The sequence below is a fragment of the Toxorhynchites rutilus genome, chromosome 3 (genome assembly GCF_029784135.1).
Source record: "Toxorhynchites rutilus septentrionalis strain SRP chromosome 3, ASM2978413v1, whole genome shotgun sequence".
Lineage (NCBI taxonomy): Eukaryota > Metazoa > Arthropoda > Insecta > Diptera > Culicidae > Toxorhynchites > Toxorhynchites rutilus.
Genome location: NC_073746.1, coordinates 283,476,377 through 283,503,752, shown reverse-complemented (window position 1 = coordinate 283,503,752; position 27,376 = coordinate 283,476,377). Strand labels below are relative to the sequence as shown.

At 36.6% G+C, this 27,376-nt stretch overlaps 2 protein-coding genes across 3 annotated transcripts in view; one reads left to right on the top strand and one right to left on the bottom strand.

Moving 5' to 3' along the window:
• The window catches only part of LOC129775996 (protein fem-1 homolog CG6966), a 134,387-nt gene that overhangs the window by 52,493 nt on the left and 54,518 nt on the right, over positions 1–27,376 (bottom strand). The gene's annotated exons all lie outside the window — the stretch shown is intronic.
• LOC129775997 (uncharacterized) lies at positions 16,846–17,717 on the top strand. The gene is made up of 2 exons (XM_055781341.1): positions 16,846–16,929; positions 16,984–17,717. The coding sequence occupies exons 1-2, from the start codon at positions 16,882–16,884 to the stop codon at positions 17,512–17,514; spliced, it is 579 nt and encodes a 192-aa protein (XP_055637316.1). The 5' UTR covers positions 16,846–16,881; the 3' UTR covers positions 17,515–17,717.

Here is a 27,376-nt window from a genome sequence, read left to right as displayed (position 1 = left end):
ACATTGTTACTGATTGTAACATTATCCCAAAATACTTTACATAAACATAAGTATGTTTTTTTCGATGAAACACATACTAGACCAAATCACCCCACAGACGGTCCAAATCACCCCGCATTAAATTTTTATATCCAAAAATCATCTCTTTTATTTTATGATATATTTGGTAGATTGAAGATTTTTGGTAGATTGATTAAACATTATTTATTGAGAGAAAACAAGTGTAGCTCAGTATACAATATGACATTTTATATTTAGATCGTAATGGTTTGGAAATTTTAGGCGATTTGCTTAGGTGGTCCAAATTCCCCCCTTTTCCCCTATACACTGATACGGGAAGCATTCGATGTGTACAACTGCAATGATCTTGCTTCCGCATCATCAGACAACCTCTCTGTAACGATTGATGACGCACTGAGATTAGTCTTGATGGGGAACATTTTTTTCAGATTATAAGATCACGAGAATAAAATATTCTTTTGATTGTTGAAGCCAGTGGCTGGTACAAGAGCAAACAATTATATCAGTTCGCTTGGGGCTTCGTCCTGCGAAAGTAAACAGTGATAGTGACGTGTAAGTTCTACTTTTCACTGAAATCAAGGACAAGCAAGTTAAGTTTATGGCGTCATTAATTTTAGTAGAATTCTGATAAGATGAACTCCAAGTTACCCCTCTCCCCCACATACATTGTTTGACCTACATTTCCATAGGATTTCTTTGATGATCAATGTTCAACAACGTTTTTGCAAGGTTCTCTCGATTAATAAATGATTCTATTACCATTTCGTGAGACGTCATCGCATGACTACTTCTCACCGTTTATCAAGTAATCAAACGTACAAAGTCACAGCAAATAAATTTCCAACAATTAGTGATAGGAGATCTCTAAGGTCAGCTTCTTCTTTGGGGTCAAATCCAATAGCATCATCGAAGCACAAATGTTCCACCCCCAGTCACGCACAACATATAATTACAACCCAATAAAAACCAAAACAAACAAAACTCGACGACTATGACGACGTGGCTAGCAAAATAGAGCAGAACTAATACCATGCATCGCCACCCTTGCCCCCTTCCACAACTTTGAGTTCTGTTCTACCAGAAGACCAGCTGTGCCGCTCAACGTGGAAAAACTAGGTGTAGGTTAAACTGAAATTATTTCATGTTCTAGCCACCACCCATCCATCGCCAACCTCACCGCCATTCGGAGAATGTGGACGGACGAGTGGCCCTGGTGGAAATCCGTTTTCGTTTGCTATCGTGTGCTCGATGGTTGAATTGCGTTCATTTCCATCCTTGGTTTTCTTTTAGCTACATCAGACGGCGCCCTTGACACAGTCTCATTTGACTTCTTTCGTTAATTAATCAATACACCGCTCGGAATTGATTATAACAATCGCTGAGTTGGAGCGTCGCAAAACGTCCGACGAACCGTAGCGCCAGCAACAGGAGCTACTTCTTCTCCTCCGATGATACAACATTTCATGAAGGAACTGCTCCTTTTCAACATAATTTCAACCATTTTAGGTACTTGGTACATGGTTAGGAATGATTTTGAGAGTTTTAAAATTACCATCAGGTGTACATCTAAGCCATATACATCTCTTGAAGATCGTGGATCTTGCCCATCGACCTTGGCCCGTAGAGCTGAGTCATCCAAATAAAACCTGATATTCGGATTCTACTTTTGGGTAGAATACAGCGTCGCTCGTAACTTCTCTTCTATTAGTGACATTGACATTCCTGAAGCAATTTCGCAATACAAAACTTCCGTTTTTCTCTATCAAATTGGTACTTAGTTGAGGTTTGAACACCATGTATGCAACATTGTGTTCTGAGTGGTAAAGCCTGCTTCGGTTAGAATTTGGCCGCATAAAATCATAGAAATAACGTACAAAAAGGGAAGGATGTCATTTTGTAGAGTTTTAAAGAGGGGACCCCAGTCTGGGAGGGCGAAAAATCTTTTTTTTTTGTTTTGCATGTTAGGGAAGATTTTGCTCTCTCAGAAATGTTGTCCTAAAAGGGGTTTTCGATATTTGATTTCGTTGGAAAGTTACATCCGAAGGTATGAGATCACCTCAAGGGATATAGTATTGCTGTACGAATTTCCAATTGCGTTTTTCTCGAAACCATGTTTTTTCAGCCGGTGGTATCGATATCTTAGGATCGTCCATCAAAATGCATCCTTTGTACTTGGTCGACACTAGCTCGTACAGCTTCCTTGCACGGGTTTTAGCAACCAGGCTTCATTTCCGCGTCCTGTTGGAGTGTTCACCGAACTGTACTGCGGCTCGCCATGAACTTTTTCGCCAAATCCCGCAAGAAGAGCCCAGGAGTGTTGTGGACTGCTTGAATCACCTTTGCTCGTAGATTCCTATCATATATTCCTCCTCTACGCCTGATTGGTTTCACCCGATCGAACGTAAGGATCTGCCGGTAACGTTTAAGTACGGTGTTTACAGTCGTTTTAGGAAATTTGAAGAATTCTGCAATCTTTCCTCCTGACCACGTTGTGAACTCAATGTGAGTGCGCAGATTTTTTTCCCACGTTCCATCGTGGATAACTTTTGAATGTGTCCTCCAATCTTGATGAAATTTTCAATACAAAATAAACAACTATCCGGATCAAAATGCTGTCAATAGTTCCTTAACTTTGACTTTCGCGATTTTTTTCAAAGAGAAAATAACTTATTATGATCAATCTGATATCACAAATTTAATAGGTACATATTACTTAACAAACAAACAAAAATTGGTGTCAATTGGACTGTCTCCCGAATAGTCGCAACCGGTTTGTTGACTCCTTGCAACCAAAACCTTGTAAACTGGTGAGATTTCTACAAGTTTTTCTAGTGGACCGATTTCATCCAAAGATTTTTTTTACGTAATCTCGGATATATTTCCTGTCATCGTACGAAGGTTTTTTTCAAAATACTGATTTTTGTCGAAATAGTGACATTTTTTGTAAAAAAAAGTGCGTTTTAGCCTCAAAAGTCTAAGACACAAATATTCACCAAAATTATATTTTTCAAAATATAGAAAAAATCCTACGTACGATGACAGGAAATTTAGTGACGTATCTGGGAAAAACTATTTCATCAAAATCGGATCCGGAACCGGAACGGTCCGGAGGTAGAACTCCCACCAGTTTGCAAAACTTTTTTTTTTATCTGTATTGTAGTAACTTTCAACTCATTTGGCTGGTTCGTCACTTTTACTTCCATTTTTGGAAGAATATCGGGAGTGAGAATTGAACTCGTGACCTTTAGCGTGAGAGGCATGGATGTTACCACTACGCCAGATCGCCTCCACAGTTTGCAAAACTTAGTTTCGAGAAAAACGCGTTTTAAATTTTGAATCCGCGCTCCTTACGCAAAGACTTAGGGTTCACTAATTCGCTTGTAACTTTGGAACGGAGCAACGGACAAACCAGGGACAAAAACTACATAAAGTAGACATCCCAGAGAACTTTTTTTTTCTCTTTCAAGTTTGCAAAGTGTACTACCCACTGAATGTGGCAGCTAGGGACGCTTGGCTATGGAAACTACGTCCGCAACTTGTTGGAGCTATTGTTAAAAAAGAAAGAAGACAAAGCAAACGAAGATACAGAAACAAAAGAATAACATTGATAGAAACAGAAGAAGAAAGCCGTAATCGACATTCCGAAAAAAATCCAGGAATTTTCCGAAGATATGGAATGATGTTTACAAAAGTGTATCAATTTGAAGGGTGCAACTTTGTTAAAAACAGAAAGCGTATTAACAGATGAGTAACTTATACAGCCATTCCATGCCAAACCGATATAGTGGTTCTCAGATTTCCGTGAAAAGCGGTAGTTTTGTTCCTTATCGCAAAATAATAGACCCGCATTTTTCTATTTTTTATTAGGGTGCCCATTTCCATTTGTGTTTGGGTGGGTGTTTTGAAAAATCATTTATTTTTCATTTTTCCAAAAACGACTTTATTCAAAAATTCATAAGTTATGTACTACTAGATCGATTCAGATGACCGAGATATCAAATTGAAGCCAATCAGCTGGTCTTTTTTAGAAAAAAATTTATAGTTGAAGGAAATTGAAATTTTGTTTCCGTTATTATTGATTGTATTTGTTTTTTATGGCATTCATGGTCTCGGGACCAAGGCCGATATATTTTTTCATATTTTTTCTGGAAAGCTGAGGATTTTTCACGTAACATATCTCGAAACTAGTGAGGCGTTTTTTTTATTATATTGGACTGGTTTTTTCATTAGGATGCCCATTTCTATTATAGGGAAAAAATATTTTTTGGATCATCGGTTAAATTTGAAAAATTATAACTCAAAAACTAAAAAAGACGCCTCTCTGGTTTCGAGATATGTCATGTGAAAAATCTTCAGCGTTCCAGGAAAAAAATATATTAAAAAAATATAGCGCCCTTGGTGCCGAGACCATGAAAACAATAACAAACAAATACAATCAATAATAACTGAAGCGGAATTCAATACCAGTTAATTATCTTTAATTTGATATGTCAACCATCTGAATCGGTTCAGTAGTTCAAAAGTTATCAATTTTTGAAAAAAAATCATTTTTGGAAACAAGTGGAAATAATTGAGTTTTCGGACCACCCTAAAATAGACATGGGCATTTTGAAAAAAAAACGATGGGCATCCTAATGAAAAAATAAAAAAAATACCAGTCTAATATTTTGCGAAAAGGAACAAAACTACCACTTTTCACGAAAATCTGAGAACCACTATATCAGGTTAGTATAGAATGACTGTACACCCGATTTTTTTACGTTGAGGATACGTACCTCGTAAAAAACAGAAAGTAGGTTATATCTATGGTATAACCGCAATGGTGACGTAGGACTATCGTTGATTCAGTGATCCTTTGTTTGAAGTTGAATCTGAATCCATTCTGAATGAATGAATAAATGAATATTTGGGGGACTTCGAAAACGAGAGCGTTACGTTGGAGGTACAAGGTTTTATGCATCCAATATTGGATACGAAAATATTTTACTGAGGGGGAAAAATAATCTTCAGAAGCTATCCTGTTAATTGCGATTGATTGAAAAATTACAAAACCAAATGTATTTGGTCACAGTGTCACATGGATAGAAAACATTCAAATAAACTCTTTCACATGAATGTATTTTTAAATTCCCAGAGGAATTGGCAGATTATTTTCAGTAACGATTAGATATTTCCACATTTTCCTCGATACTGGAAGCCCACCAGTGGTTAATGCTAATTCGATAACCACCTGTTAATAGCACTTGATTGAAAAATATTTGGTCACAGTGTTACATGGACAGAAAACATCAAAATAAACTCTTTCACATAAATGTAATTTTAAATTCCCAGAGGAACTGGCAGATTATTTTCCGGATCTTTCTCGATGGTGAATGGCATCCAAACGGAAAGAATTCCGTGCGTGTATGTGTATGTGTAGCGGCTGCTTCGATGGTCACCTTCTCTTCTCCTGAAGGATCGGCTTCTCTGTGCTCCCTCACAGTTTCAAACAAACTGCTTGCGTTTCAGGACAGATCTCGATCCTTCGCCGTCCAGCATCCTCAGCAACGATGTTGTCTTGTCGATGTCCTCACGAAAAATGAATGCGTCTCACCACCAGAATATCGCTTAAGTATGCTTTTTGTGCGTGATTGAATCGAGAGAAGGCGTGGTTTACGATGGCAATTTGGAAGCAAACTAGAGGGGAATGAACTCTCTGAGCTCGGAACTTTCGGCGACTGAGCAATAATCGATTGCGGGCGCATACAATATTGGATACGGAAATATCCTACTGATGGGGAAGAATAATCTTCAGAAGCTATCCTGTTAATTGCGATTGATTGAAAAATCACAAAACCAAATGTATTTGGTCACAGTGTTACATGGATAGAAAACATTAAAATAAACTCTTTCACATGAATGTATTTTTAAATTCCCAGAGGAACTGGCAGATTATTTTCAGTAACGATTAGATATTTCCACATTTTCCTCGATACTGGAAGCCCACCAGTGGTTTATGCTAACTCGATAACCACCTGTTAATAGCACTTGATTGAAACATATTTGGTCACAGTGTTACATGAATAGAAAACATTCAAATAAACTCCTTCACATGAATGTATTTTTAAATTCCCAGAGAAACTGACAGATTACTTTCAGTAACGATTAGATATTTCCACAGTTTCCTCGATACTGGAAGCCCACCAGTGGTCAATGCTAACTCGATAACCATCTGTTAATAGCACTTGATTGAAACATAATTGGTCACAGTGTTACATGAATAGAAAACATTCAAATAAACTCTTTCACATGAATGTATTTTTAAATTCCCAGAGGAACTGGCTGATTATTTTCCGGATCTTTCTCGATGCTGAATGGCATCCAACCGGCAAGAATTCCGCGCGTGTATGTGTGTGTGTGTGTAGCGGCTGCTTCGGGATCTTCCCGGGGAACCGTTTGTGGCATCACTCTCCTCCTGATGGATTCATGTCTGGCCTAAGGTGCACAAACAGGCTCTTGGTGACACCGTTCATCCGCGCTTTCATGATAAACGAAGAGCTTCACCACAACAGCGACAACATGCTCCAATCGCTGTTCAATTAGAACTGAGTGGATTTCCGAGCGGGGCTCGCTTATATACCGATTGGTGATTTCAAAAGCCTGTTTTGAAAGCAATTTTAAGACTATTGAAACAAGTTTTTGGATCAAAAAGTAGCAAGTATAGAACGCATAGACATTTTATCTTTCGAATGAAGTGTTTATCATACCATTTCGTTCAGTTGTTTAGGAGCTATTAACGCTCAAAATCTCGGTCTCCGGCGTAACGCTTTCGTTTTCGAAACTTTGATTTTACACCCCGGTATAGAAATGAAAGACGTAGTCCTACGTCAAAACCGCGTTAATTGGAAAATCCGCGTAAAACACGCAGTTTTTCAATTCGAAAATCCGCGTAAAAACGCGGTAATTGGAAGATCCGCGTAAAAAACCTCGTAAAAACCGCGTAAAAAACTGGGCTTATAAAGAAATGTTCGTTACCTTTTGACGTAGAATTACGTGTTACGGGAACATATTGGCGTGCAAATTGCAAAACGAACAGTCGGTCGCATCGCGAGAATTGTTCAATTTGAACGCTTATTACTTTGTGATTTCCTGATTAGATTTACGAGATTTTTGCATCAAATCGATTTGGATACTCCATATTAAACTGTAAACAATGAAGAAAATTATATTTTTAATGAAATTAACTATCGAACAATTGGAAAAAAAAAGTCAAGCATTATCTAAACAAAAATCTCGCGTTCTGATTGGTCGCTTGGTACAAGCTATCTCTGTTCTCCCAGTTACTCATTCAATACGAATATGGGCTTGTTGAATGAAGTATAGAGCAATTCCATGCCAAATCACCCAGCCGCAACCCAATCTTCTCCGTTTTTTTAAACGTGGTTTTAATGATGGTTATAGAGTTATACCTCGATATAAGGCAACTTTATTTTTTTTTCTCGTTACGTTATTATCTCGTTATTTTTTTTTCTCGTTACGTTATACAGGTAAACTTCGATATAACGTACATTTCACTTTCAAAATTGTACGTTGTAACGAATTGTACGTTATATCGAAGCATAATAAAGTACTCACAAATGTAGTCTATAATACATTATTGTGTTGCTGTTTTAGTCAAGTTAATGAATAACTTCAATCAGAAGACGAGGCCAGCCTTTCTCATGATGTTTCCCTTCGTACTGTTGATTAAAGCCTGATTCATTTAGAATTTGGAATCACAAAACCAGCTGTAAATCGAGATTGATTGAAGGTACAAAACTTGTTTTAGCATCACAATACAGATAATTCATTGTTCTATCAGAAAAAAAAATATTGAAAAAAAAATTCCTTTACACTTTGAAAAGGTGTACGTTATATCGAGTGACGTTATATCGAGGGTACGTTATAACGAGGGTACGTTATATCGAAGTTTCCCTGTATCGAGTTACGTTATATCGAAACAAAAGAAAATATTTGATTGATGCAAAACTGTTCATGATTACTCAAAAATGCGCAAAAACTAATTTTCTATCACCCAGCAGTATTTATAAACCTTTCTTATGCCCTTTTAAGATAATATCCGTAGACAAACATGATCAGTTTTAAGTAGAGGAAAAGGTCTGAAAAAATTGAAGTGAAATTGGTATTAATTAGTGATGAAACGGATAGTAGTTTGGCCTGATAGCCGGATATCCGGCAGTCGGATATTCGGCTTTTTTCATTCGTGAATACGAAACTGGATGACACTGCATTTGAGCATGAAGCGAATAAAGAATTACATTTTAGAAGAATTGAACACATTTTTACATAAAAAAATGAACTATGAATAAATTTCCCGTTTCCGTGGATATCCTTTAATAGAGATTCAAGTTTTCTACAAATAATCTTTAACAGGGTTTTTTTTCTGATAAGGATTCAACTACTTAGGAGATGATCAGAATTATTTAATTGTAACCTTTTTAGACCCGAGGATCAAGACAGACTATTTAGGAGTTCTTGAAACACGAACAGCCTTGCTGGCAAATGTTATTGGAGTAAATAAAATATCTTTCGACGAATCTTCTGAGAGTTACTGCTCATCGTCGTCTTCAAGAACTGTAAATGAAACAAAAGAGATGAAACTGAATCAAACCTTATACACGAAACTCACGACACACCTTTTAGGACTGTTTCAATGAAGTGGCAAATGAAAATAAGAGTCGCGTTCAGGAAAAAATCCCGTTGCTAACGGAATCGACGAAATATGAATCACGTTTGCGATCGATTCTAAATTTGGTGGTCATTAAAATCTAAGCAGCCAATCGAGGACAAGGATTTGCTAGAGTTTATCTTTCAGCTCCTTGCAGTAGTACTATAGCGAAGACTGTTCTCTGAAGTTAGCCTGGTTTACGAAGCGAAGCGTAATCTGTTGTCATCATCAACTTCCGAAAATTTATTATTTATTCATTATAATGATAACCACTATGTTATTTTGAATACTGTTCATAAATTAATATTATGAGTAAATAATAATTGAACTTAAAAAAAAAATCTGGCATTTCTGTAATCAATAAATACTTTTTAATTATGGATGAATGGTTTTGCTATGCTATGCTAGCTAGCTAATGTGTTATTTTTTTATGATCTATGCTGTTTTTTTTGTCGGCCTATTTCCGACACTTCAGTGCCAATCATCGACATCAGGGAGCCTCAGAAAATCTCAACGACGCCAGCTGGGAACCCAGGGCGATCGGATTGTGAGGCTGTTACTCCAACCACACAACCACTGGTACCGTCCTTTATTTATGTTATGAGAAATTGTGGTTTTTTTCAATATCCGGTATCCAGCCGCATAGCAAATATTGACCGGATAGGCCGGATATCCTTTTCATCCCTAGTATCAATGTTTATTTTATAATTTCTATGTTTGATTTAATTTATCTCCAAATGGAAATTCCACTGAATTTTGTTCTTGAAACATGTTCATTTCACATACAAGCAATATGAACCGTAACTCACAAACGATTACAACCCCTGATGCACCTTCTTTTCTGGTCTAAATCAATGGATCGCTCTAGTATTCCACCACCCCCTATAAATATTTGCAAGTCACATACAAAGATTGATTTCCATTTGCATTCCACGATTCGATAGATTTGGTGAGACACAAAGAATACAATGTTCCGCTTTGGAACGTGGAATGTGCAACCTATCCATATAACGCGCCGCCAATAATTTCAGCGTTAAAGTTGCACTCACTCTCAAACAAAGCCGAACAAATTGCGTCCGTTTTAAAGCTTTGTCATGTGTTTATGTGCGCAAGTCTCGCCAACATGTCAGATCCACAGAGATGACGCTACCACCATACGGTAGAAATTATCACAGAAATTGAGATCTTTGTTGATTGTTTGTAGTTTGGCTGGATGGAGCTTTAATTTAATAGTAAGTTTTTGCTGAGAGAAAATAACGCGTTATTTGATTTGCGATTCAAGGTTCGAGTTTTGAAAATGAAAAAAAACAACTAAAGCTGCTTGTCAGTCAGCTAGTGTTTACCTCCCAATTACAACACCACTATAAACAGATTATAAATCGGAATCCAACCAATCATTGACGCAGGTCTTTCGCAGCAGCAATCTTTCAATCTACCCTTCAGCTCTTACTTCACGGCGCTTGCTAACTTGCAATCGTTTACAACGACAGTAAATATCGATGAGGAAGTAGAAATGAAGCGCGTGTGATGCAAATAATCATCGAGAGTTCAACTTTCGATTGTTGCGCCGCGAGAACGAGTAGGAGGTTTTTCCTGTCTTCTTCAAGGTGATGAGGGAATGTAAATGTACGCCTATCGGAGATGCGCGGCGTTCGGCGTTTGTTTACAATAGCTCGACTCTGAAGTGTACAAATCGGCCGTTGAGAGTAATTTGCTCAGGAATTAAGTCATTAAGAGCGTTAGACTGGACGGTGATAGAGTAGATTTCAACTATAAAGTGGTGAGCGTTCTACACGTTTATTTTCATATCGAAAGTGAAGCTTACAATTAGAATGACCTTTCACAAAATTGTCGCTTCCGTGGCGTTCGCGAAATTGTTCCATAGATGTCCCAAAACCGGTCATTCAACCAACTATTTGGCGCGAATACATCTCACACATTCGCCATTGACTCGAGCTATCAATTGTCGCGGCCCGATTGTCACGATTAGCCAATGGAATATAAGTGTCCTAAATGGGACACTAGTGGGGTAAGCGGAACCTACAACATGAAACCAACACAGGCATTCCCCTTTTTTCCCATCGTCCAGGGTTTGGCGATTGGTTCAAAAATTGACCACTAGCTCTATAAAGCCACAATCCACACGAAAGTAGACACGGCGGCAGTTGAAACGATTCGACATAAGTCGGGTGACCTACAATGAAATGGGTGATGATGATGAGTACAATCCATGGGTGGGTTCACCCGTGCATCGTAGTGTTCGGGTGCGTATTGACTCGTCAACATGACTCGTAACACAACTTATCCAAGCTAGAAAGTACGTTATTGATCGTGGTTGTTGAATTAATTCATCTAGGCAATGGGCCTTGAGAAAATTCATAAACGGAAAAATTGTCAACAAATCATGAAAATCATAAATGGATCAAAATGATAGATGAGTTCACCAAATAATTTGGCATTTCGACCGCATTTCGACCGCACTTCGAGAATGGGTAACTTGTGTTTTAATTATTACAAAAAAAATAGAAAAGCAACAAGTTGAATAGTAGAAATCATAAAATAATTTATCAGTATTTAATGATTCCTGTATTTCAGCATTCGGCGAAACAAAATTAGACATCAAAATTTTTAGATTTATAAAAACGGTAAAATTTGTTTTAAATTAATGCATGGAGATAAAATATACGTAATTTTCTAGTTTTGGAATATTGTCTACTTGGAATATTTTTAACATGGGTAAAAAGGAATGTGGTAAAATCGTAATTGCCTCAGCCACAATCCGCGTATTCGACTAAATCGATGGTGTTCGTCATGGGTAAATCTTTATATCCATGTGAAAATTTTATTCGAGATGACAGTAAAGCTTGCCCACGTTAAATTTCGGACACTTTTCTTTCAGTGTAGTTTATGAAATATTTCACTGATCAATGAAATATTTCACTTACACGACAGCTGAAACCCCCCTCCTTTTTATTTCGATGTCCAACATGTTTACATTCTTCTTCAGTTTGGTAAAATGGCGTCGAATCAAGTGGAAGTACGCAAACGCATTTTGCGCGAACGGCAGCAAAATCCAATACTGTCGGAACGCGATCTCGTCAAAAAGCTAAAACTGCCGAAGAGTACCGTATTTAGTGTTTGCAAATCGTTTGACCAGCGCTTAACTGTGGATCGGAAGGTTGGAAGCGGAACAAATCGAAAAGTATGCTCCCGACAGATGGACCGAAAGGTGGTTGCCATTATTGAGAAACATCCCAACCTTTCAGTTAGAAATGTGGCTCGAAAGGTTGGAAAATCTAAATCATATGTACAAAAAGTGAAGCAGAGGCATGGACTGAAGGTGTACAAAGTGAAAAAGGTGCCCAATCGTGATGATAAGCAAAATTTCACTGCAAAAAGCCGTGCTAAGGTGCTCTACACCCAGTTTTTTTGCAAAATTGTTCATGCACCATAATGGACGATGAAACTGTTGTTCTCGAAGACTTCAAACAGCTTCCGGGTCTCGCTTTTTATACTGCAATGCGAAGGAATTCCGTAGTCGAGTGTTTCCGGACCAAGAAGCAGTCTAAATTGTGGCCGGAAATCCAAATCTTTTATCTCTACCGGCACTATCAACAAAGATGTCTACGAGAAGGAATGTCTCCAGAAGCGGTTGCTACCATTCATAAGAAGCCACGACTCTCCAGCGTTTTTTTTTTGGCCAGATTTGGCCTCTTGTCACTATGCAAAATCCATCCTGGAATGGTATAATGCAAATGAGGTCAAATATGTGCCAAAAACAGCAAATCCACCGAACTGCCCAGAACTTCGCCCAGTGGAAAAGTACTGGGCTCTGACTAAGCGAAAACTATTCGAAACTAAGAAGAAAGTGAATGGCATTAATGATTTCAAGAGGAGATGGAAAAGCGCGGCCACCAGCATATCTGAAGATACTGTACGGAACTCTGATTAAGCGAAAACTATTCGAAACTAAGAAGAAAGTGAATGGCATTAATGATTTCAAGAGGAGATGGAAAAGCCCGGCCGCCAGCATATCTGAAGATACTGTACGGAACCTAATGGCAGATGTTCCCGAGAAAGTTCGTGAATTTTACAGACAACGTAATTAACATCGAAGTAAGCTTTCCTTGTTTCAGATATAAGTCTATTTTACTGAAATAAAAAATCGGTTTTGTTGTATTACGTGAATTTTTGTTCCACTGGCATCATCTTGGTGTCCGAAATTTAACGTGGACAGGCTTTAGATCTCGACGTTTCATGCAATTTGAAGTCATTTGGTATCAAACAATTTTTTTTCAAAAACGCCAATTTCCTTTACTCTCCCCTTTGATGATTTTTCCGGTTTTCAAAAAACTCAAACTTTGACGGCTGTGCGACACTAGTAAAAGAAGCTGATATTTTGCATAAGGTTTTTCGTGGGAATCGACATTTTTAATCAAGTTCCCTTTGAAAATTCGAAGGCCACTTTTTTCCCATACATCCATTGGCACTATAATGTGCTCGAACAAGAGAGTATAAAAGCAAAGCGAGACAATCGCTCATCCATGGGGAGTGCTTGCATATTCTCGCGCTCGAGTAAGGGAGAGTCCGTAGCTTGTTTTTATAGTCAGATTTGATTGATTTTTTCTCTTACATTCTGTCAAATATACCGGGAAATTGTAGTCTGTAGTCTGTAAGAACTGTATTTATCATCTAAATTTATATTATCGCCTTCAAAATAGTCCCCTTCTGAAGCAATACACTTTTTTCCAACGAACAATCCAGTCGTCGAAATACTTTCTATAGCTGTATTCAGGAATTCAGTTCACGCAGCGAATTCGTTTTTATGTCTTCGATGCTGTCAAAACGGGTTCCACGAAGCGGCAATTGAAGTATCGAAAATAGGAAAAGTCGCACCAATGTCTCGTCACCACTAATTTTGCTTTGAATGAACGTGGGATTAGAATTTGATCATTCATCATTTTTGGAGAACATTGAGCACTGTTGGCACTAGTCGTGCTGTAACTTCGCAACTCATGCCCGAAACATCAACCAATAAATGACGAATGAGTCTCGTGAGTGGTATTGAATTCACTAGCTCTCACAAAGTTAAATGACGATTTCCGAGCACCATTCCTTTTAGTTGAAGAAGTGGATGGTCGTCCTTGATGTAGTAAATCATTCATCTCTTCTCGGCCATCTTTGAATGTCTTATACTGTTCATACACCATTGAGTCACCAAATGTATTCTGAAACATTTTCAACGTTTCGGAACAATGAATTTTGGTTGCAACACAAATTTCTCACGAAATTGAGAAGTGAATATGGATACATTTTATAACGAGTTTTTTGTTTTAATTTGTCTACTCCCATACATTCCATTACAGAAAACTAGTTCCGGATGTGTTTCTAGATATTTCGTGTTCATGTTTCAAATTTCGGTTGGAATATAAGATTTAATCTCAATTTAATTTCAAATTATTGATAAGCATGAGCGACGCTGTTGAAGGGTGATCAACTTTTTCAAAATTATGTTAATTTAATTTTGATGTATTTCTTTTGGGTGTGCATTTAAAATGCTCTACTCTGATTCCTCTATTTCGATTTTGACATTTGCCCTTCAGATCTCAATATGGCGTCCAAGCAACCCTTGAATATTTTGCGCAGCGGTCTCGTCGACTTTGAATCTGGCAGAACGCCAGATTGGTTAGAACTGTCTTCCCACCGCTATGTCTTCTTAACACATTGCGGACCGCTCACGAGATTTCTCGTGTTTCGCGATCCGTCTGTTACGGATGGATCACGAAAAAACCCGTGTTTTCTAAACTTGAAGGTTAAATCCTTGGTTTGCCAAGAATCTAACAAGGCCTACCGATGGCTCGCCTTTGTCTCATCCACATCGAAGGAAATGATCTCATTCGTGGAATCAGAACAAATGAAACGTTCAAGTTTGTCCCAAAACGTTCGGTCCTTATTGTGTTAAAGTCCCTTTGACATGGGCATAATATCTCTGTATGATGCGAGACTATGGAGCGTTGAGGGTTGTGATCCGTGGGTACCACCACCACGTTATTCTCGGCATACCAGTTGTTCACCTTCTTTCCATAATGATAGTATGCCAAATCCGGCAAAACGGTTTTGTCGTGTTCGTTAAGGAAAGGCAGCAGACGTTTCTCAAGGCTTTCCTTGAAGTATATAGTATATTTCCTGAGGAATGGTTCCGATGGCAATGCATTTCAAGCCGCAGGTGCAAGTGGCCTGACAAACCAGGTATTTCTGGGGATCTTGTATAGTTTTTTGGTCTCGAAGATGTCTGCCATCTATCCCCTTCCTATCGTTGTGTAAGTTTCCTGACCCGGAAGCTGCTTGAAGTCCGATTTTACCAACTTTGCATGCAACCAGCACGAAACTTCGCGTTGCGCGAGCAAAATTTTCAAGCGTCAATCCTCTAGCTCGGATGTCATTTGAGAACTGAAGAGCACACTTGAAAATCGAATAGAGAGATCACTTTACGCACACTAGGGTGCCAATAAATATATGGGAAAAAATCGACCCTAAAATTTCAAAAAGTCACCCCATATAAAATGTTCACACCTTGAAAAAACACCCTATGCAAAATTTCAGCTAATCAGACTTAAGGGAGAGTGGCGCAAAGCGCTCAAAGTTTGTGTTTTTTGAAAATCGAAAAATCACCCAAGAGTCATAGAAATCGGGGGTTTCGAAAAAAAAATTTTGCGCGATATGTCTTAAAATGGCATGAAACGTCGAGATCTAGTGTCATATCGAAAAAAAAAATTGTCAAAAATCGGCACTCTGGGTTTTTATCGGAATACGAAACGAAAAGTATGGTTTAGGGTGCCAATAAGAATAGTTATCTCGATATTTTGCATAGGGTAAATTATCGTGCATATCATCGTTTCGTAGCAAGTTCCGAATGAAAAATCAAGATAACTGTTTTTATTGGCATCCAAAATCATACTTTTCGTTTCGTATTCCGAAAAAATACTGGCCCAGTGCCGATTTTTGACAAAAAAAATTCGAGACGACACTAGATCTCGACGTTTCATGCCATTTTAAGACATTTCGCGCAAAAAAATTTTTTCGAAACCCCGATTTCCTTTACTTCCCCCTTGGGTAATTTTTCGATTTTCAAAAAACTCAAACTTTGACCGCTTAGCGCCATTCTCCCTTAAGTCCGGTTGAGCTGATATTTTGCGTAGGGTGTTTTTTCGAGGTGATGAACATTTTTTATGGGGTAACTTTTTGAAATTCGAGATGACCATTTTTATTGGCACCCTAACGCATACACATACAAAATCGGTGTAAGGTTTTTGAGATGCACTCAAAAGAAATATGTTAAATGAGGTTGGCCAAATTTTGGTCGTTCTTCCCTTTTTTGAACATACAATTTTTAATTACATATATCTTTATCGCAGCGTCTGCTTAGAATGTAATCTCACAGGAAAATAATTTTCAGCTAAAGGACGCAAACATAGAGAATACGTGCAGTACACACCAACCCATCCGGCCCAAGGTCCAAAACGAACAAGCTCTGTTGGATGATGTTTGTGAAATGGCCACAACATTATAACAAATAGCTTCGTATATATCAGCATCGAGTGCAGTTTGCCGTCGTTTAGGCAGTATACATGATTACGAGGCCAAACCATAAGCGGAGGCGGAGTGGACAGGAGATCTTGCGTAGCTTGTAACATAATAACAATGCCTCATCGCCTCAGTCCCTATCAACACACAAGCCCAAGAGCTTACGCCATTTAACCGGCAGCACGAGCATCGAAGAGAAACTCGTTCATAGTCAACTCAAGTGTTGGGGCGGTGAACGAAATTATGTCATACCCTATAAAATAAACGATGTGGTTAGAGAGAAAGAGAGAGAGAGAGTGAGCTTCTATTTTAATTAAACTTAAACTGGCATTAGTTTGTTTTGCGGCTAGTTATGTTAATTGCATGTTGGAAGCGTAATTGGGTTTGATCTTGAATGCTATTAGCTATGCAAGTAGAAAATATGGTTTGGAATTGGAATATCGCATAGTCGACCAGCGCAGATGTTCAAATATTTGCGATCTTCCTGAGGAATATCATGTCGAATCATCGGAAAGCAACTATAAAATGTAGTAGCATTCTCATTGAGACACACATTATCCATCGAGAAGATGTCTAGAATATACCTGCTGGTGACAACTTGCTTCACTTTAATGTTGGTAAGTATAAAGCAGATGGCAAGTCTTGAAAGGATTTTAATCTATTCTATCCAGCTCCCATCAACACTAGGGGCACCGTTTTTTTGGTTCCCACTCTGGTATCCAACGGCCAGCAGCGGCACCAGTTCAAGCAGCGGTGCTGTTTCAAGCAGCACTAGCTCGACTAACACGCCAAGATCTCCAGTAAATGCATCAATTTCCCTCGGAAACCGATTGAACACGAGCGCAGTGGAGGATTTAGGAACCGTGATCGATGGATTGACCATAGCCCGCAGTAAACGTTTCGTGCCACTGCTCCCACCGAGTTGGCCAGGGTTTTCTCTATTCCAAAACATATCTGGAATATTTAACCGACAAAAGCGTTCCTCAGAAGCGATTCCATCAACAGTCAATGAATCAGTGATTAAAATTGGTCACCAAATTATTAAACTACCTCCTGGAGGCATATCTAATTTGACCATCCATATCATCGACGGAGGGTCCTATCCGCCATTGCAAAACGTTCCAATTCAAACCGGAACTAACGACACTTGGATACCATTTATAGAAAGAATTAAGGATGTTTTTGATAATTTATTTGTTTAATTGAAAATTTGTAACAAAAAAAATGAGTTCAATTACTTCCCATCCTATATGAGTGTGTGCGTTGTCATGACTGATGACAACAACAAATGTGGCTATTTTCGGCGAACTTCTCGAGCGAAACTTGAACTACAACTACTACCGCAACCGTGTGATGAGAGAGCAAAATAAATATTTCGGGATGATTGTGTCCGCAACAGCAGAAATCTGTAACCGGTGAAATTGTGTAAAATAGATTCAGGGCTATTTTTAAAAACCGCCGGCTTTCCGCACGCTGCTAAATGAGGAAAATTTAGTGTGAGAGAATTGGGGCTGAAAGCAAGACGCCGTCGCCGTCACCGATCGCAAATTTTATTTCCTGCTCATGCAGTGAATGCTAAAGTATGGCGTTCAAATGTTTTCAAAACAAGATGAGGAGATGATGAGGATGCACATTTCTTCGATAGATATTGGGTATCCACATTTGGTGATTTGAAAATCTGGATATGATCATGGAATTGGACTGATCTAAACATCATGATTGATGGTGAAATTAGGTATGAATTTTGTGAATAATTAAGTGTTCACGCTAATTTTGAGTATCAAGTGCCCTGAAGAAGAAGAATTTCAGTCAAAATTTGCTCTCAAGCAAGTCAGAATTGGTTAAAAACATAGGTTTATATGTATGACATCGAACATTTAGTTCAATCGTCGTATCAAGGACTCTGGCTGCCTGTCGTTCTAAAGGCTGATTTAGACGATGCCAGTCAGCGCTTTAGTTGAAGTATCCAGTGAATAGAGAACAGACATTCTGTTCAAGTTAGAGGCCAATTAATTGTTCGATACTGGTAAAAGTAACTTGAACAGTGTCTGTTCTCTGTTCACTGGATACTTCAACTAGAGCGCTGACTGGCATCGTCTAAATCAGCCTTAACGCACTGTTAGTGCAGGACTGCGAAATTATCGCTGGCGTGAAAACACATTATACAGGGTCTTTCAGATTAAGAATTTATTTCCTTAAGAAATAATCCACATTTTTTGCTATGCAGCACCTTTCGCAGAACGACAACAGAAAATCCGAATCGGTTGTGAAGTGACGGCGTTGGAGAGAGCAACCACTGCGGAACAAATTTTTACTTTCAGTTTTCCATCGGAAAAAATGGCTCTCACCGCTGTAAAGTTTCTTGTTCAAATCTGACTTGGAATGTGCTACACTTTGACGCCCCTTCTAACTCGGAAACAAAAAATAAATAAAAACCTCGATTTCCTGTCTCCGCTTGGGTGATTTTTCGGTTTTCAAAAAAAACTCTAATTTTTACTGTCTGCAACACCAGTGAATAAATTCCGATTAAGCTAATATTTTGAATTGGGTATTTTATCGTGTAAATCAACATTTCGTACGAAGTTCCGTATGAAAAATCGAGATGACCATTTTCATTGGCACCCTAAACCATATGTTTTGCGTTGTATTCCGAAAAAAAAGATCCAGTCCCAGAGTGTCGATTTTTGATAAAAACAATTTTGAGATGACAGCAGATCACGACGTTTCATGCAATTTGAAGACATTTAACGCCAGGATCCAGTTTTCATCCATTTTTGAGAGCAGACGAATTTCATGCCAACTCGTCTTAGGAGTTGGCAGCACCATCTCAGATAGTAGTGAAACGTTGTGGGTGTAAAGACATGGGTAATTTAAGCAACTTGGCATACTTGAAATATTCGAAAAAGAATTAAACTACTTTTTGGAAAAAGACAAATTTTTTTTCTTAATTTTTTACAAAAAAATTATAATTTAAAACTATGATACCTACAAAATTCTTATCAAAGGATGAAGTGTAGGAAATTGTTTAAATTTTCACAAAAAAAATACCAAAATTTTTTTGGAAAAAATAAATCGCTGACAGAAAAGTTATTTTAAAAATTAATATTCATTTTTCTCAAAAACGTCTATACATCGGCAGATGGGCACTTTTACAGGGAAAAAGTTTTTCGAACAACAACTTTTTTATGTTTTCTTTGAAAAAAAATACAACTAACCCTAATTTTGTTTAAAGTTATATAGTGTATTCGACAAAGTTTTATATCTTGTTATGTTCCAAGAAATTCTTTGATAATTTTTAATGAAAACCAAAATAATTTCCAAAATTTCATTCTTTGATGGATTTGGTAGGTCTGATAGATTTTTGTAGGGTTTTTTTTAATTTGGGTTTTTTCAACTTTTCTTCGGAAAATCTTAACTTAAAAACTATAAGATCTACAAGAAGTTGATCAGAGAATGAAATGTAGGAAATTACTTAGGTTTTCGTTAAAAATTATCAAAGAATTTTTTAGAAAAAAAATTTATTGAAAAAAAAAGTTTTTTTTTGAAAATAAAATTCATTTTTTTTCGAAAACATATGCTTTTAAAATTCTGAAAAAATAAATATGAATAGCCCTTAAAACTCCAACAAGTTTTCCATACATCGGACGATGGGCACATTTACATGGAAAAAGTTTTTCGAAAAACAACTTTTCCTATTTTTTCTTTGAAAAATACTATTTATGTTTGATTCGTAACATTTTTATGTGTAAATTATCGCAATTTACATGCTCTGCTAACTTTTCCCTATTAAGAAACATGTCAAGAACATGTCAAACGTGAGAATTTACACACAAAAATGAAACGAGCAAAACATAATTTTTTCAGGTGTTCCTTTTTTGTGAGCGAAATTTTTTACCAAAAAAAAATTGGCATTTTTTTGTGAAAATTTAAATAATTTCCTACATTTCATACTTTGACGAGAATTTTGTAGGTATCATAGTTTTTAAGTTTTGTAAAAAATTAAGCGTACACGATGCCAGCCCCTTTGATTTCTGAAACAAAAAAAATCGAACAGAGTCTGAATCAGTAAAGATGCCGCTATCGCATGAACCTCGGACAAGTCAGAAACATGTTTTTTGACAAATTGGCGCCCGTTTGAAAATAAAAATAGCAATTTAGCACGTTTTTTATGACGATTCCAATTTTTTCCAAATAGTAATATTAAAAAAAAACATTTTTTTATTGATTCATGTGATAGAGAGATGTATAACGATTAATTCGCAACAGTTTTGGAATTAATCGGTTTAGTAGAACTTGAGATATCGTGTACGCCAGCTTGAAAAAACTAGTTTCGAGAAAAACGCGTTTGAAGTTCTGAGTCATAGTCGTACTAGATTAGGTACAGCATTTCTAAAATGGATATAACTCGGTAAATAATGAGATTTTCGAAAAGTCTTCAGGGTATATTATTGAGTGTCTCAACTTCTGAAATATGGAAAAAAATCGAGTTTTTTTTTCAAATTTCTAGACTAGAATACCCCCCTATAAGCGAAGTCTTCTCATGATGCAATATCTTAAAATAATAAACAAAGCCATCACCTCATTTCCAATAGAAATGCGTAATTTGTCATTCCTATTGGAAAATTACCTCCAAATGAATCACCCTATATAAGTTACACACTTCATCGGGGGCGACGCAAGATGCATTTATGCACCAAAAGCGGTTTTTCTAGTGTCAGTTGTTTCTACAGAGAATACTAACACACAAACTCAAGAGGGCACGCAGAATGAATGCAGATTTCATCGGCAACAGCATGTCACAGTTTGCATATAGTTGAGCATGTAATTATGCTCAATTTCAATATGTTTAAACCGGCTCCGCTAAACAAACCTAACACAAACACACGAACGAACGTTCTCGATATTCCCCTAACGAACCGTTATGGAATACAGAACGGACTGTGGAGCCGATTGGTGTAACGACGACACGCAGACGTGAGAGAAATGAATAGAGTATTCATAAATATTGTCATTGAATGAAAAAAACGCACATAGTCGGAGGTAAGGTTCAAATAATGACTATGCACTTTGGTGACTCTAGGCGTTTAAGGAGCGCGTACGTGTATAATTGTTTGGAAAGTAGCTGTACAAATACGAAGACCGCACTTCTTTGCGTTGTCATCGATGCATTCTATTGACACTTTCCAACTGGGTGCGTGATAGAGTGGCGCGTGCGACGGTTTGCGCGTTCGACTCACCTGAAACGAAAAAAAAAGAAAAAGGGATCATTATCAATACGAAAGTGAAAAGATTCAGAGATAGATGTTCAAATAACATAGATGATTGCTCAGAATCGAACATACATACTAATTCTGTTTTACGACAACTAGTCGACATGTACACATAGTTTAACGTTACATAACATATTGTCTGATGCCATCTTGTTCACTATTGGCACAGTGACAAATCGACGACTTGGAAGCGCACTTGTTCCCTCTGTTTGCATAATTGTTATAATTGTTATTAGATTTTCGTGATGTCCTCTTTCGGCAGTCAATTCAATTGAGAAGCGAAAAATTTCAGAAGCTCAAGCTAGGACAAAAAAGGCGTTATTTCAACCGTTGTATCGTTCAGGCAGTTTAAATAATTTGTTATCGAGATGGTATTTGCGTTATCAGTCATAATGAAGCCAGTGAAAACACCTCTTCAAGCTCAGATTCGTTCAACTTAATATCTCAGTACCTCCACTGGAGGTTTGCCGATTCCCCACATATCCATCTCAGCACACGAGTTACGCAATAAAGTTTGCATTTCGTTTTCTATCTTCCGATCCGATGTTTACGCTTTACTCTTTCATGTACCAGAAGAAGCACGAGATGAAGAGTTGAACAGCACAGGCACTGATTAAAAAAGATTTGGAAAGTTGAACCGAAGCAAATAATCTGGATGTTCTGTTCGTAAATCAAGGGGATACTTAATGTTTCGGTATTGATTGTAATGCACAATGTTTTTTGTGTGGATAATTCAGGAACAATACGTGAATATTTAAAGAAGAGCTTTTTCCAAACCAATTTTCCACAGTGTCGTACCCTTAATTTCCTACATGGTGCGAAATGCAAATCACTATTACGAAAGAAGTATTTACAGCTAACATAATCGATAGGCCCCCTCTCAACATTCACGCTCATCTCTCGATTCGCATGGTAGATGACTCTGTCGCAGAGAATACGGGATTTAGTACAGTACTCGTTAGATTTAGGCACGGTTCGTTTTTGTTACTAGATCAAAATCTGAATTTCATACCAACTAGACTAGCCATCGGCAGCAACATCTCCGATTGCAGTGAAATTTTGTGTGTGTAAAAACATTTAAGTAAGTTTTCATACTTGTAGTTTAAAAAAAAACTAGAGAATTTTTTGAAAAGTTTCTATATTTTTTCATAAATTTTCTGTTTTGGTCATCAATTGAAATGAGAGAATTTTTTAAATTTTCATTAAAAAATATTAACAAAAAATGTTTAAAATTAGAATTGAATTATTTTTTTTCAAAAACGCGTTTTTCTCAATTATGGAAAAAGTATAATAACCCAAAATAGTATAGTATTCGATGAAGTTTAAGATGGTATTCAATTTATTCGCTTGGCGCCGGCAGCTCTAATTCGGATTACTTGGCTTGTCGCTGGCCATTCTTGACATTATCGGGAAATTATAAAATGTTAAGTAATCTTATCGCTAGTTCTCATTAGTTTTCGACCCTTTTCCCATAGAGCAATTCAACGCCAAATCGGCCAAAAAACAGTAAATTTTGACCCGACCTTCTCAGATTTTTTTAAAACTCGATACTTATGATGGAAGCTTAAAAAAATTTGATTGCCATATGACCAATTTGAATTACGACTGATTTTTGAAATTGATTTTTTTTTTGAAGGGCGTAATCCAAATCATTGGTCTTTCTTTCAAAAAATTGTGTCTCAAAATCCAGATGTCTGATTTAAATATGATGTTCAACAAAGTTGTTTGGAAAATTAATGAACTATTTAGGAAAAATACATTCCAAATACGCTGTTGAAAAATCTTATATATTAAAAACATTTATATCTCAACGATATTTTTTGTATGCCGTGGTAAACTCTCCTAAATGGAGATACGAATTTTTGAAAATTTATGAAATTTCAGTACTTTGTGAAATTTTAGCTTTACAAGAAGAGTAACGCAATAAACCGATTCTACACGCAATTCTGCATGAAAAATTATACAAAGTCTATTGTCCTAAGACTGACCATTTTCGATATACACTCGACAAAAGAATTAGAGGAACAGATTGCAAAGTCAGAAATTTTAAGTAATTTTTGACTTGCTGTAACTTCGTGAAAAATCAACGCGTATTGATGGGATTTATATCATTATAAAGCTACAACTTTCAGGTATTAATTGTATTACTCATATGTAGCTACGTACATATTTTTATCTTGGTGTGTAGGTTAGGGTGCTAATGAAAATGGTCATCTCGAATCTCAAAAAAATTAAAAAATTAAAAATATTTTTCCCCACTCTTTTCGCTTTGCGCCACTCTCCCTTAAGTCCAATTGAGCTAAAATTCGGCATGGGGCGTTTTTTCGAGGTGGTGAACATTTTGTATAGGGTAACTTTTTGAAATTTTAGGGTCGATTTTTTTCCATACATTCATTGGCACCCTATATAGGTGTAGTGGGCAACAATATCGGGAAGAAATAAAAAATCGATTTTTCTCTGTTTTTTCAAAGATTTTCTGGACTAACACAATTTTTTGCTAACCAACTCATCAGCAAATCCAATTAACCATATCAACCATGAAATCTGGTTCCTAGAAAGTTTCTGTAGGACCTTCTCACAAATAGATATTTCAGTTTGAATGAAAAATTACCCCTGGAATTTTTTTGGATGTCTTTTTTCAAAAATCCGATTATATAACACTAGTTTTGGATTTCCGTGAAATGTATACGAAATAGAGATATGCATACGTAAATATTAAAACCTGTCTCCGATTTTGATTTTCAAAAAAACTCAAACTTTGACCGCTTTGCGCCACTCTATTTCTACAAGAAAGTTTCTACAAGTCCGATTGAACTGATATTTTCCATAGGGTGTTTTTTCGAGGTGGTGAACATTTTTTATGTGGTAACTTTTTGAAATTCGAGATGACCATTTTCATTGGCACTCTAATGTACATGCTGGTAATCATCGCAAAAAAACTGCTTTTCGGGTTGTTTCTATTTCAGTGAAAACCATTGAAAAACACTTCTTTGCAGAACATTCGGCCGAATAATTCGAAAAAACGGTAGGTATATTGTATTGCAAGAAACTGCATTGAAGTTTGGGGGAACATGAGCATCGAAAGATATAATTGAAGTTCTTCTCAACATGTCCGTATTCCCCCTCCCCTCTCCTACTTATAGAAACATAAAACATGTTGTAAGTGTAAGTGTGTAAGCTATTGCTACCTAAACAAAACACCAACAGAATGCAAATGATGATAAAGGGCTGTTACCTGCCATTGAGCGATACTATGCGCACGTAACCACTGTAGTGTCGCCGGCAGTTAACCGCTAGTTTGTCGCCGGACGGTAAAGTGTTAAAAAATGAACTTTTGACAAAGACGCCATCTTTCCATCTTATATAGCTTGTGAAATACATAGCATTTTGGCATGGAGACTCCTGAGAAACTAATACGAATAACGTGAAATATCTGTGTGTAAATTCTCGCGATTCACTTTTTCTTGATTTTGATATGGGCTATTCATACACAGCGCGGACTCGATTATCTCCGACAGTCTCCAATTTCATTTCACTGTATATAATCGAATCCTATATATAATCGAGACAATAAAAATTGTTTTATTCATTTTTATGCATATATTTTTCGTTTTGAAAATAAAAGAAGAATTTAATTTTTGATTCATCCCTTTAAAGTCAGAAAACACCTTTGTCACATGAAAAAAAAAATTTTTTTTCCAGAATCTCTCAGAACGTGATAGACGACCATTTTTGATGAAAAAATCCTTCTACGCATATGTTCGAATTTCAACAATGCCAGAGTTATAGAACTTTTTTTTGTTTCGGACTCTGTTGCCCCAAACTGACTCTACACCAAAAAGTATGCTGCGTAAGCAAATTCTGTTGCTTTCATTTGAAAGATGAGAAAATTCAGTACAGAATATAGTAGTGGAACATCTAAATTAGTGGATTGGAATAACTATTATGGGAGTGAAAATATCAATGTTAGTAATTTTTAATGTGTGATTATTTATTCGATCCCGAAAATTCATATTGAACTTGATTGTTTCTATCAATCAAATTTAATTCACAAACCACTCTACAATTTGTTGCCAGACACCCAACTTCTATCTTTCTTAATTTCGCTGCAATATCGATATAAACAATTCTTGGTGAAAATTCAAGCAAAATCTTCAAAAATCATGATTTTACCCCACTGTACATATAATAGCCACTAAAATTCTACCTTAACGTTCAAAGGTTACATTTTTCTGGAAACAAGTTATATTTGAAATGTAAAAAAACCTTTTTTTCTAACTGTATGTAGTCGAATTCAAAGTTGTATATAATCGAGTCAGTATATAATCGAGTCCGACCTGTAATTCTTTCAGGATAAAAAAAAACATTTTTGGGAAAATGAATTTCAATTTTTTTAATGAATTCATAAACAATTTCCTACATTTCATTCTTCGACCAAAATTTTGTAGGCCTCATAGTTTTTGAGTTAGATTTTTTTTGTATTTTAGGGTTTTTTTTCCTTTTTTACAAAAAATAAAAAAATTGATCTCTATTTAAAAAACCGTAAGATCTAAAAAAAATAGTCAAAATGTGAGATATAGAAAATTGTTCAACTTTTCATCTAAAAATATATTAATAAATTTTAAAAAATACGTCGAAAACAAAAAAAAATGAAAATTAAGCTTAATTTTTTTCGAAATTGTATTTTTTTTAAATTCTATATGTAAGGAAAGGTTGGGAAATACGGACCGGATGGGAAAGATGAACACTTATGTATGATCGATGAATTACATTTTTATTTTTTGATGATGTACAAACTTGAAATACAGTATATCAACACCTTTGACACTTACTGTGTACACCTAGCTGGCTTTCTGTTAAAATTTTGAATAGAAACAAAAAAGTAATCTAAAAAGAGCAGTTCGATGTAAATTTTCGTCTGCAGATAATAAGGTTCTCATTGTTATCGAGTAACTTTTTTGGGTATTTTTCGTTACGTTAGTGTTTTACTACCACTTTTCTTCCAGCATTCGTTCCGTCAACCAACTCAGATGGCTCAGATGACTGAAATAAATCAATTCACATTACTGGCTTAGCGGTTTTTAAAACGCAATCCGGATCTATCATTCCGGAAGCCGGAAGCTATTTTAGACTTGAAAAAATAAGAAAAATTACAAGGCCCTTCTTCTACTACTATTGTTTTATTTGCAACATTTTTGTGTGTAAATTCTCCGCGATTAACATGTTATCCACAGTTTTTTCTATTTAGAAACATTTCAAGAACATTTGAATCGAGAGATACAAAAATGTTACGAGTAAATTGTATCGCTATCTTGACTTTCTACAGATTTAAGATTGGCTGATTTCTACAGAATTAAGATTGGATTGGTTGCTATCCAGAAAAAATAAATGTTCCCATTGGCGTATTGTGACTGGCGATAAAAAGTGGATCTACTAGGGAAATCCAAAACGAAGAAACCATAGACAACGACAATTTTGTCGACCATGCAATGGACGAAAATACAATAAATTTTTCGAACTGAACCATGGATTTATTTAAAAAAATCTTCAAATACTTTTCAAATATCAGCATATTAATAATAAAATAACAAATCAAACTAAACACAAAACAGATGACAGTTGTCCAAATGGCACGATATTCAAAATTCGCCAACTTAAGGCTCTATACCTTCACAAAATCCCAATCCCAATCGAAATAATGCAAATTCAACACTGTTGACAAAATCAAACGGGTACTGTACTATCAAACGTGTGTCGAAAATAGAAGCAAAGATTAAGCACTGCAAATAAAATT